Here is a 12,751-nt window from a genome sequence, read left to right as displayed (position 1 = left end):
TAAATACAAATGACAAACATATGATCCTGCAAGCTCTAATTGTTGAAAAGTCAAAGATTTTTGGTGAGTTTTTTTAAATTGATTGAAAAAGAAAAGTGAGCCACATGCATTGCTTTTGTTTTTCAAAGTCGGCACCAAATTGTAAGCCGTAGAATATATGACTTTTGACAATCCTGCACCAAATGAAGAAAAAAGAAAAATGTTAGCAAAATTTGTCAAATTAACAGATAGGAGAATTGACAAATTGCAAAGCGGATGGTGCAATAGTGCAACATTTTTTTTGTTATAAATAGAGATGCATTCTTCATTTCTGTAGCATCCCAAAAATTTGTTAAGCTTATAAGTTTTTAAGTTTTTTAGAGTTCTGAGAGTGTGAGCAATTGGAGAGTGTGTGTAAGAGTACTGAGTGTATTTGGGTTCTGGGAAAGTGAGATTTCTTTACTCAAATTTATACTTAAATAATTGTTAATAATACCATTATTTTTCTCTTGCTCCTGTAAACGTAGGCATACTGCCGAACCATGTTAAATTTTGTGTCCTTTATTTTTCGACAATTATTTAGTGTGTTTGATTCCGCATTCCGTGCACAACAGTAATAACATGCATTGTACTTCGAATCGTAACTATGTTTAAATTCACTTCAGTTACAATTGATGAAGCTTATTATTTATTCCGTTTTAAGAATTTAGAACTTATTCAACAATAAACGAGGCATGCAGTGAATGAATATTTGATTCCAAATCTTAATGCACGTGAATGGCAATTTCAACTAGTTGGTCTTTGTGATCTAATCATGCAAGGACATAAAAGAAAATTTCCTATATTCAAATTGAATTTATGCACACAATTACCAAAATTGTGCGATCAAATAAATTGATTTTCATATTTTAAGCCGTGAAAAGTTTTTGGATGAAGTCGAGAATCAAGTTCGCATCAAGCTAGTATATGAATTAAAGTGAAAAGCCGTTTCGATGACTTACCGATTGAGTAAGCAAATTTCTTCAATACCTGAATCTAATCATTGGCCTTTGGACAGTATTTAACCGAGCTTCACTCCCGTCAATTTTCCCATCAATTTAATTTGCTAATCACTTCTACTTCAGCCATATCCAAATTGGTAGAGATAAAAAATTGGCTTCTCAATCCCCGTAGACGGCGCCAAATATTGATGCTCAAATCTGATTTGGTCGATTAGCGACTTAATATCAGACTTCTGCACTAGTATTAAATTTATTTGGTAGAGAATCGGTTGGCCAATCATCAAGATGTCCTACCACCACTAGCAATTATCCTGCAAATACCTGAAATCACAGAAGACAGTCAAAGGCGCCGGAAGTTTTTCCGGTGTGAACCCTCCAACGGTTAAGATAAGTGATGGAGAAAAATATGGAGTGCACGCAACTCTTCAGCAAACCCCTCAACCATGTCATTTTCTTGATTAATTAGTCTCCTTTTTCATTCCCCAAACAGTTTTAATTAATTAATTTTTCTTCCGTGCAGACGTGTGCATGTCTCAAATTAATCGCAGACTAGATACTACTAGATTTTAATTAATTTGCAATATAAAATGTATTAAAACATTAATGGTGAAATTGCAATTAATCGCGGTACGTGCCCGAAGGCAAAATGTACCGGACCCGGTGCCGTGGGAGAAGAAACTCGGTGCGAGTGAATCAATTTATGAACAATCAGGTTGTGATTACTGATTCATTGATTAACTTAACCCATTTTTTGCTACTGCCCCTTTTTTAATTTTCTGATTTATTTATAAATATAGAATCTTCTACTTGTAATTCAGCCACACGGATCAATCATCTTCCCGAAAAAAGAAAAAAAAATCTATATATGTACAGAATTAGTGATATTTTACTCATTCTCTTCCCTGTCTCCCTTTGCACTTAATACAACTATCTCAATTGAAGTATCTCAATTTATTTAGAGAGTTGATGAGTTTCAATTATAAAAAAATAGAAGAAATAAAAGTGAAAATATAATAAGTATTTTGTTAAAAGGTTTATCAAGAGGGAGAAAGTGGGAATTAATGAATAGACTTGTTTGGATGTTTTAAAAAAATAAATATTAAAAAAAATATTTATTTAATTATATTAACTGCATCCATTGCTGTTAATTTGTTATTGCTCATACTCAATATATGTTAACTGCAGTACCTTTGTGTTGCTGTTCATTTATCAATTTTATTTTAAACTAACAAAGAAAAATTCTTATTAATTCACTTCTCCTCTTAGTCTTTAATTAAGATTCATCCTTGTCAGTTCCGAATATGAGTTCTCTTGTAAAATAATAAACTATTTCGGTTTTATTATAAGAAAATTAATGTTAAAAATAACAACTATGCATAACATGATCATCATTAATTCATCAAAATAAACAGACTGAAGAAAGAGACGAGAACTTAATTGGTTGGAATAAAAAGTAATCCAAATTCACCAAATTAAAGAAACATATCTCTTTATTCTACATTATTCATTATTTTTCGATTCATTACATAACGATGATATGCTTTCAAGTCCCAAAATTTGTAATAGCTACGCCATCCCATGCAGGCGTTGCATGTATACAGAGCTTACATTATGACCTTGTAATGATATTGCAACAAAATCATTTAAAATCCATCGCCATGACCATGCACACCTGCAGCATCTTTGTCATCACCATGTCCATGCACATTTCCAATGCCTTCCACTCTTTTCGAACCGGAACCGGCACCGGCACCTACACCTGCAACAGCACCAACACCAACTCCACCACCTACGCCAACACCACCTCCAACTCCACCACCTCCCGCACCTACACCACCAGCAGCACCTCCTCCAACACCACCACCTGCTCCAGCGCCACCTCCAATACCACCACCTGCTCCAGCACTAGCGCCACCACCTCCACCTACACCTCCGCCAACTCCTCCACCTCCAATGCCACCCCCACCACCTGCACCTCCTCCAACTCCACCACCTGCTCCTATACCTCCTCCCACTCCTCTTCCGCCTCCTACACCAACACCTCCTCCAACGCCGCCACCTGCACCTACAGCTCCTCCAACTCCGCCACCTGCTCCTATTCCTCCTCCAACTCCACCACCTGCTCCTATGCCTCCTCCCACTCCACCTCCTCCAACGCCGCCACCTCCACCTACACCTCCTCCAACTCCACCACCTGCTCCTATTCCTCCTCCCACTCCACCTCCAGCTCCCCCACCTGCCCCGACTCCACCTCCACCACCACCTCCAACACGGCCACCGCGACCACCACGTCCCCTACCTGCCCCTACACCACCACGTCTGCCACATTTGCTATCTCCAATGGCACTTGCAGCAACACCAACTCCAGCACCATCAGTTGTGCACGGTGCAATAGCACCACCATGGTCCTTGTGCATAGTCATACTTTCTTTCTCAATTCGCCGCCCTTCAGTTATTCCTACTACAGCTATCAGCATGAATAATGTGATGGCATACATCCCAACATTTCTTAAGAACGTCGCCATGTTTCTCTAAAAAGGACTTATTGAAGAGTAGGCAAAACAATGATCAAAGAAAACAAATAAAGAGAATCAAGAGTTGCAATGCTAGCTCGTCTGAATCTGATGCCGTATATTTTGCATCAAGACGCTATTTATAAGGGAGGATTACTACACTGTGTGAAAGGAAGTGGCGGATACGAGTCATAATTTTGATATTGATGAAAGTACATTGCACCACTCCTGATTCTCCCGAGTGCTTATTGTGATGAATCGTCACCCGGAGTGCTTATTGTGATGAATCGTCAACAGGAAACTTGTGGCCGGTGCCACTTATAATCAAACAGCAACCCTCAACAACGTAATACCAACCTTTCGCTAGCTCTTTCTCTTGCCAATAGAAAACGTGCAAGTGCAATATGAGCTCTGTACTAAAGACATTAGAAGGAAAATCCAAATAGCAATTGAATGTGAAGGCCATTATCGAAGCACCTAGATGGGTACGTAGAACTCACCACGATTATGTTATCACTCCAACACGGTGTAATGAGTCAGTGGATTATACTTGCCTCCGTTACGGATTTCCCGAGTCCATAATAGCTATTCCACTAACCATTAGTGCAGTTGGTTAGAAATCAGGAGATAAGTACGTTACGTATCTTGCTAAAACTCACCTTCTTCTTTGGTTGGTAAGCACTGGCACCGCGCGGAATGAAGAGGCGTCAGGGAGGAGTTTGTTGCGTGGGCCGCTATGTTTGACAATTGAGTTGGGTACGTGTGCGGTCAATTTATGTATACCCCCAATTTACCAGTGGCGGGGAGCTCTGACTTTGAAGATTTGGGCCTTATTAGTTTGGATTTGGATGGGCTTAAGCCCCAAAGATAAGGAAATCAAATGTGAAGAGTGATGGGCCATCACTGCTTTCAGCCACGGCCCAAAAGCTACACATGCGAAGTTATCTTTTAATTCCGATTGTCACGTGCAATATGGATGACGACTCACAGCAGAAGGGAACAAACAACGAAACAAATAAGTCTAAATTAAGGAAGATTATAACAATAAGATGGGATAAATTTTAATCAATAAGCATTCCGCCCCTCGTCGAAACAAGGGCGTACGCAGGCAGTAAAAGGTTCATTCAGTATTCCTCCTGATCCAATCGCACGATTGTTATCGCAATTCTTTGGAAACGAGCACCACAAAGTTTTGTTTCCGTGGAGTGGAAGACGGAAATTGCATACGGTATGCTTTTACTTCGTTTCTCTTTTCTTTTTCTTTTTTTTTCTTTTTTTTTTCCCCCTTTTTGGCTTCTAAAACGAGGAATTGCTAAAAGAGATGTAAACGATTGTACGACCATGGAAACTTGATCGCGTGAGAATAGGAAGCCAATTAACGTCTCTAGCGACTACGATTATGTTGATGGCTTGTATATGACTCATCAACCTCCTCCATGCAGCCAACGTAAAACGAGCGTGAGGCATAACATATTAGTTCAGCACCAATTGTGATTACTTATGAGTGCCGTTGATGCAACAAAGTATCAGATCATTTGGGGCGTAATTTCGATGAAATAAATTAGTAAATGTCTTCCTGCCTGTTTCTCGGTGTGTTTTCAGCTGTTTGTTTAGCCAACAATATATTAATATTTACCCAGTAGTTTTTTCACACCACTGGCAGGGCTAAGGCAGAGTCTCAAACACGACAAAAATACACTGTTAAGCCTTGCTGAGATACATATTAACATTATGTGGACAAAAAACATATTTTACGGAACCTATTCATAATAGTCGAGATTCCTACCTTCAGACGAAAATATTAAGCCATTGTGGTTTTCTTTCTGCCTGGACCATCTGACAGAACACTGCAGGAATAGCACGTTAAAAGCAACACAACTACAAAAAGGATTTATAAGAGAGAAAGAGAGATCGGTAGAGCACAAAACATGAAGCTGTATATGTTCATTTTCTGATGCTACTATAAACATGTAGGGAAATGGGAAAAAAATAAAAATAAAAAGTAAACAGATTCGAACAGCTACAAGGTAAGAGTCTGCATATTGAGCATTTCATCAAACCCTGCATTTTCTGAATGAGTTCTATCATCATGAAGAACAAGCACCTTTAACGTGCCAGATTCTCTTAACCAAGAAGCGACCATGGGTCCTGTTGATATAAATCTGCCTAAGTTGCAGTTTGCTACCCAAAATGGTGCACCCATTCCAGTGAGGAGCACCTCAACAGCTCGCCTTAGTGCACCATCCCCCACAACTTTGCTGTGTTTGCCCCATCCAGTCAAGATGCTAAAGAAAAGAGCAGCTTAAGTATATCCTATTTAAGTGAAATTTTAATAAAAGCAAACATTCATCTGCAACAGAAAGGCAAATAATCATATACCTTAACAGTTTTGGTAATTCGTGACCTTCAAACACAATTGAGTGTATGTTCAGTAACCATGCATGAACCATTGCTCGAGCAGCGCCAGAAGACATGAGATGCAAATCTAAGCACGACTCAGACCACACATTCTCCCATACTTGCCGACGTTTACCTTCTAGCACGACCAGCTGGGCTCCTCGTTTCTGTGGAATAACAAAAAATCATTAGAAACCCAACTGAGCTTTAACTGAACATGTACTTGGCAGCTATAATATAAACTAACCTGACCAAAGTGCCAGAGCATGTCAGTCAGAGCATTATAAAAGGCAGAAGCAGTAGACGAGTCCATCAGCTTTACTTCGTCAAAGAGGGACAGGGCTTGAACCCAGATATTATCCCTATAACCCATAAGAAGTCCATGTGCCACACCATAGACCTGATTATCAAACAAACGAAGCTCTTCCAATAACATTGAGGCATCTTCAAATGAATTACAACGGCTGCACATAAAGATAGAGAGTGTGAATAAAATCCACTCATATTTTCAACTTATAAATGAAAAAGAGGAAAGCAGACAATGACAGAAGAAAAGAGTTAGCACTTTTTTTCCACTGTTTTAAGTGCACAAAATGGAACCAAAAATTTTATTTTGGACGTTGATTCCTCATTGTTAAGTGTGGGAACTACAAAGAATCCAAACACAGGGATTTATCATTCAATTAAGACTCCGTTTGGTATAACTTTTCAAATAGAGCTTATTTAAGTAGAGATTTTACAAGTAAAGCTTTTACTAAAAAAATTTTAGTTGTTTGGTTGTCAGTGAGAGATGTTATTAAAAATTGTAAAATTACTCTAATAGACAAGTTATTTAAAGTTTTGTTATGAAGAAATGAAATAAAGAAATGATACTTTAGACATACTAACATTTTAAAAAAGCTTTTCAACATTTACTCCTAAAAGACTAAAATTTGAACTATTACAAGTAGAGTCAAAATAACTTATTTAATCTTTAAAAGCCCTACTCAAAAAACAACCAAACAACAATAAAAAAATTTGAAAAGAGCTTATGAGATTAAATTAGCACTTATGACCATTAAATAAGCCATACCAAACAGGCACTAACTAAAACTGATGTCAAAAGGCAAATGAACAAGTCAGGCTCAATGTCTTGAGAAATTATTGCTCTAACTTAAATCACATCCATGCAAAAGCTGGATGTACAGCAAGCAGACTTCTTACATTTGCCGATAGCATGTAATATGCACATGGGAAGATACCAGTTACATTTACAAATACTGATAAAAAGAACACAATATCTTTCTTGATCATTATTAAACTAGCAGTTACATTTCAGATATGTCATGTTCCAGCCATCAAATTTAGCAGGAGGTACACTTGCTGTTTGATTAAACTAGCATGTTCCAAAATTACCATAATTCTAAAAATAGAGCAAAATAAAAAATCCACTGACATCATCCTTTAGGCTGGAGCATCAAGAACAACCAACAAGCTTAAATTTTGGGAAATATATACCACCAACAGATAAAGATTAAAATATAATTATACCAAGTTCAAAATTTTCAAAATAAGATCATATGGCACGATCCTTGTAGAAGATGGAAATAAGCAGACAACGGACTCTACCTGCAAGCATTTAGAATGGCTGAAAAAGTAACAACGTTTGGTTTAATTTTCAGCTTATGCATCTTTTGAAAGACACCCAAAATGCACAAAATCTCCTGTCTACATCTGTTCTCTTTCTTCCCTTGACCTGCTTTCTCAGCAACTAGCTGCCCAAAAACTTTTATAATTTGATTATCTGTCCTTCCTGCCTCCTGGACATCCTTGTCATCCTGACTACACATTGCGTCCAAATTTGCTGATTCCTTTTGCTTCCCGAGATCTCTTTCGACATCATCAACCGTACACTCTGTAGTTGCAGACCGACCAAAGGCATCAATTATGGAATTGTAAGTGACAACATTAGGCCTAATTCCTTCCTTTGTCATCTCGTCCAGTAAAGATACAGCTGACTCCACCAGACCATTCTTACACAAGGCATCTATAAGTGCACTATAAAGCACCACATCAGCCTTCAATCCTGCCTGCTTAAACTCTCGAAAAATTTGCATTGCCTCCTTATACAAACCACCTTTTGAGTACACATCAATCAAGGTCGAGTAAGTCAATAGATTTGGTGATACACAATCTGCTTTCATCTGTTCAAACATTCTTCTAACTTCATCGTACTTCCCTTGCTTCCCATATCCGCCCAAAAGTGCATTATAAGTCACAGCATCCTTCCTAATCCCAGAACTCTCCATCTCCTTGCAAACAAGCAAAGCCTCCTCAAACCTACCAAGTTTGGCATAAATCGAGAGCACTGTATTATATGAAACCCTATCCAACCCAATTCCCAAAAACTTCATTTCACTAAACATATTCAAAGCGTCATCTAATCTCCCAGCCTTTGCATACCCATCAATCATTGTGCTATAAGTCACAACATTGGGAGAGATATTCTTGGCGGGCATTTCCGCCATGATCTCAAAAGCCAAATCCATTTGCGCACCTTTGCAAATGGCATCTAATAGAGTATTATAAGTGAAAATATCCTGATCAATCCCTCTATGAACCATCTCATTGAACAAATTCCTCGCTGCCTCCCATAATCCTCCTCTACTACACACGGCAAGCAAAGAATTAAACGTTATTCGATCAGGCTGCACTCCATTTCTTAACATATCATCAAAAATCTCCACCACATGCTTAAAATCTACACCCCCTTTACCACACGCATCAATCACAGCATTGTAAGTGACTAAATTCGGCTTTAAATGATATCTTTTCATAGAATTAAACACACTTATGGCCTCTTGGCAATAACCACTCCTCCCATAAGCACTAATTAACGCAGAAAAAGCATATACAGTGTTTCCATAACCTTCATTTAACGCAGTTTCGAAAATATTCTTAGCAAGATCAACTTTTCCTAATCTACCAAGAATGCTGATCATGGCACTCGCTAATTTCCCTTGATCATTCTTTCTTTCCTCCCTTTTGACTGCAAAGGCAAAACATTGGATGGCCTTTGACCACTCACCTCGGTTTCCAAGCTCTCGAAGCAGGAACGTGTAGTCGTCAGCACCACAGAGTTTAAACTCGAACTTTTTCAAAATATCACCGAGAGACACGTCATCTCTAGCGAAAGCAGTGACGTGGTGAAGTGCTTCTTCAGCTACTACCGAGTGGCGCGTGCTCATAGCAATTTTGGGGCGCCCGAAGTGCATTTTGGAAACGAAGCGAGTGGACCGGCGGCCGGAGAAATCAGGAGCAAGTTCGGATTTTGAGGAGGGAAGTGGAGAGAGAGAATGGAAAGGTTTAGGGTTTGGGGCGACGGTAGTGGAGGTAGCAGCCGGCTTCGGTGCATTGCGGGGTGAGGGGGAGAGAGGGGGTTTGGTGAGGGAGACCTTATGAGAAGTCCAGTGAGGGCGAGAGCTTGGGTGGTGAGATTGACGGTGGTGATTGTTTTTGAGATGGTTATGTGGATACTGATGATTTTGGTACGGCTTTGTCGCCGTGATTGAACAGTGCGGCGGCGTTGACGCCATTCAGGTCAAGCTCCCCAATTTTTGTAGATAAATACGTGTATACGTGTATATGATAGATACGAGATAGGAGCGTTCTGGAGGCTAAAGAGGGTTTAGGGGGGGTTTGGTGAGAAAAGAAGGAGATGAAGCGGCCATTGCTGTTGTCGAGGACATTTGGGAGTGAGAAAGCAGCGAAGCGATAAGATTTGGAGAGAGAGAGAGAGAGAGATTGTGAATATAACAAAACTTAGCTGAGTTGGAGAGTTGTTGGTTCAGACATTGGAATCTACGTCTCTTGGGTCCCACAACATTTTTTTGTGACCATTTTGGGCTTCATTTGGTAATTTTAATTTGGCAAAATTTGCTCAAATAGCGGAAAAAAGGATTGGTCCATTGACCTATCGAACTCTACTGACTCAGGACCGTACATGATGACTCTGGGACCTACACGCGACGTGGATGAATCAACGGAGGAACCCCCACTTGCTTGGCGTCAGCACAGTTTGTGTGAGTAATTAATTAACGGTGAGATTGAAACAGGAGTAGACCTTGGCTTAGGAAGATACTCACTGTGATTGCCCAACAACTCGGTTTCTGTCACGGAGTAGTGAGCGTAACAATACCTGTAAATGACAGCATTTACGTCACGACTTTTTCTGCAGATTCAACAGTGAATCAACAATCCATTCAAAGAAACTGGCCGCGGTAGGTATCTATGAATGCATCTTTGCTGGCTGTTCCTCGAGAAATACAGAGATTTGAGCTTGACATACTTATAATAATTTATTACTCCAGTTGTTTATATATGCTAAAATTATTCAAACTGCAAAATTCTAAATTCCAGTTCCTTGTTGGTCACCCGAAGCTATATGCAGAAATGGCGACTTCATCTTGGAAAATTTTATTTGTATAATCTTTAAAATTATTATTATTATTATTTCAAGAACTCTATATTTTTACCGCAGGAGTGATATGTCAATTTAGAAAATGTGAAGGTTACGCACGCTTACACCTTTGTACAGGCTACAGCAATTCCAACGCGGTGGGAGCAGGTAGATTGAGGCCCAAGTTTCTTTTACTGTATTGGTTGGTTGGTAAACGCCATGATGGGCAAAAACAAAATTTGGCTCATGAGAGATTGGCTGCTCCTATATCTACCCATCTATTTAAGGTAGAATCCGAAAAGGTTGGTTTGTCTCAATTCCAAGTGGAAATTGGTTTGTCTCAATTCCAAATAAAATTTGGAGCGATCATTAAGTCTGTACCAGTTCTTTTTTCTCAACCATCATCATCAACAAAGTTTTGTGGATACCAAATCCGGATTCATTTTGTTGGATATACATGCCGTTCTTTTGCATCTCTCTCGCCATCTCTCTTTGAGTTGTTGGAGAAGTTAAAATGGAAAATGGATTGAAGAAAAATTTGAGAAATTATATATGAGATGAAATTTATAAAATGATTCTACAAAGCCAATGGGATTTGTAGCGAGAGGTGGTGGTGATGGTCGAGACTCGAGAGAAAGAATTGATGAGAGAGAAAAAATAAATATAATTATTGTTATTATTTTTTTACTTTTAATGAGGTTAATTATGAAAATGAATAGAATAATTAAAAAATCTGGCTGATATATAAATTAAGAAGGCTAAGGGCCTATTTGGTATTGTTTTTGAATTTTTATTTTCTAAAATTAAAAATGAGAATGAAAATAGTATTTTGTAATTGTTAAGTATGCGTCTGATATTATTTTCTGTATCTTGTATTTTGTATTTTAAAACTAAAAACATTAATATGCATTCGGTAGACAATTGAAAATGATTAAAATAATGAATATGTGTTCGGTAGTATCATTTTGAAAAACAGTTTTTACTAAATATTTGAGTTATATTTATAGTTAGAAAATAATTGTTGAATTAATACATACATAAACATACCATAAATGATTTAAACAAAATAATTATAAAAAAATCACATGATGATAAAATTTTAGTATTAGCATTAATAAAAAAATTTATATTGTCATTACTTTTACACTATAATTAAGATAAAAATTACAACACATGATTTAAACAAAATAATTATAAAAAATTACATGATAAACATCATGCATTACATGCGTAATCATACTACATAAAAGTTGCAATTCGATCTCTTGTATCATTTATCTTTACAACACTTCTAGAGATAAATCAATATTAGTAAATGACCTACTAATATCTCCTTCTTCATTGGTAGCTATATCTTCCACATCAAAGTCCTCAACCGCAACCTATCACTTGCATTTTGAAATTAATCAAATTCAACATTGCATGAAAGCCATTTGAGCAACATGTCATAAATTAAAATTGAATGTTACTATCTATCTATCTATCTACCTATCTACATATTATTAATCAAATTAAAGAAAATGCTCCTACATACACATAGCTTAAACATTAGGAATTAATCAAATTTAACATAGCATGAAAATTTCAGCAACATGTCATAGATTCAAAATTGGACATATCAAAATCAAATATATTATACTATAAATTGACCAATTCAAATCAAGACCACGCTCTTGTTATTTTTTTTTTAACTCATTTTTTCACAGCACAACAAAAAATTAAGAACAATGAAATCATATGAATTCAAGGCAATGGACACTGAAACAATCGCATCTAAATGAATGCAGTATGATATTATTATGATCAATTCATCCTAATCTCCATAATTTTTGCATTAATATGCTTTGGGTCCCTAATATATTAAATAAAATGACAATGGAATTAGACAAGGGCAACCAATACTCTCGATGACTCACAACCCCCAAATGTTTTGCTGTGAAACTCAACATCAAAATGGTAGATAGTATGCATTTGCACGATTTTCCACCACAAAAAGATAATTAATTCTAAACAAGAATAAAACCACATTAACAAAAGAAATAATAATTACTAAAAATTTACTCAAATAAAAAAAAAAACCAATAACTCACAATAGTAGAGATGGAGCAGAGAGAGCAGTAGCGGCAATGGCAGAGACGAAGCAGCAACGGTGGAGACGGAGTAGCAGCAGCAGTGGAGACGGAATAGAAACAATAGCAGCGGCGGAGATGGAGTACAACTAATTTGGGCACACCAAGAGAGAGTAATAGCCACTATGAGTAGATTGAGAGAGAGGGAGTCAAAGTTGTTGGACGAAGAGATGGGGATGAAGAGATTAGGCTAAGAGCATTTGGATTTTGTTTTTTAATTTAGGGAAAAGGGCACGGAGATCCACAATGTTTGAATAAGGGATACAGAGACGAAGTAGCTACGGTGGAGACGGA

The 12,751-nt window shown here is 37.7% G+C and overlaps 2 protein-coding genes across 2 annotated transcripts; both read right to left on the bottom strand.

Moving 5' to 3' along the window:
• Positions 1-2,623: 2,623 nt before the first annotated feature.
• LOC112100015 (glycine-rich cell wall structural protein 1-like) lies at positions 2,624-3,505 on the bottom strand. The gene has a single exon (XM_024187582.1). It carries the CDS (start codon positions 3,503-3,505, stop codon positions 2,624-2,626), a length of 882 nt encoding a protein of 293 aa, XP_024043350.1.
• A 1,851-nt stretch (positions 3,506-5,356) lies between these two features.
• On the bottom strand, positions 5,357-9,673 carry LOC18046624 (pentatricopeptide repeat-containing protein At2g31400, chloroplastic). The gene is made up of 4 exons (XM_006444470.2): positions 7,499-9,673; positions 6,138-6,354; positions 5,873-6,057; positions 5,357-5,778 (listed from the first exon to the last, which is right to left on the bottom strand). Exons 1-4 carry the CDS (start codon positions 9,463-9,465, stop codon positions 5,514-5,516), a joined length of 2,634 nt encoding a protein of 877 aa, XP_006444533.1. The 5' UTR covers positions 9,466-9,673; the 3' UTR covers positions 5,357-5,513.
• Positions 9,674-12,751: the final 3,078 nt, after the last annotated feature.

The sequence above is a fragment of the Citrus clementina genome, unplaced genomic scaffold (genome assembly GCF_000493195.1).
Source record: "Citrus clementina cultivar Clemenules unplaced genomic scaffold, Citrus_clementina_v1.0 scaffold_3, whole genome shotgun sequence".
Classification (NCBI taxonomy): Eukaryota; Viridiplantae; Streptophyta; class Magnoliopsida; order Sapindales; family Rutaceae; genus Citrus; species Citrus x clementina.
The sequence above is the reverse complement of the archived record's forward strand: the minus strand, read 5'-3'. Positions and strand labels throughout refer to the sequence as shown.

Excerpts from the sequence above, each read along its gene's own strand:
- LOC112100015 (XM_024187582.1), bottom strand. The coding sequence starts at position 3,505 with ATGGCGACGTTCTTAAGAAATGTTGGGATGTATGCCATCACATTATTC.
- LOC18046624 (XM_006444470.2), bottom strand. The coding sequence starts at position 9,465 with ATGGCGTCAACGCCGCCGCACTGTTCAATCACGGCGACAAAGCCGTAC. Across the intron at positions 6,355-7,498 it reads GCCATTCTAAATGCTTGCAG|CCGTTGTAATTCATTTGAAG; the intron begins GTAGAGTCCGTT and ends CTTTATGTGCAG. Across the intron at positions 6,058-6,137 it reads TGCTCTGGCACTTTGGTCAG|AAACGAGGAGCCCAGCTGGT; the intron begins GTTAGTTTATAT and ends GTTATTCCACAG.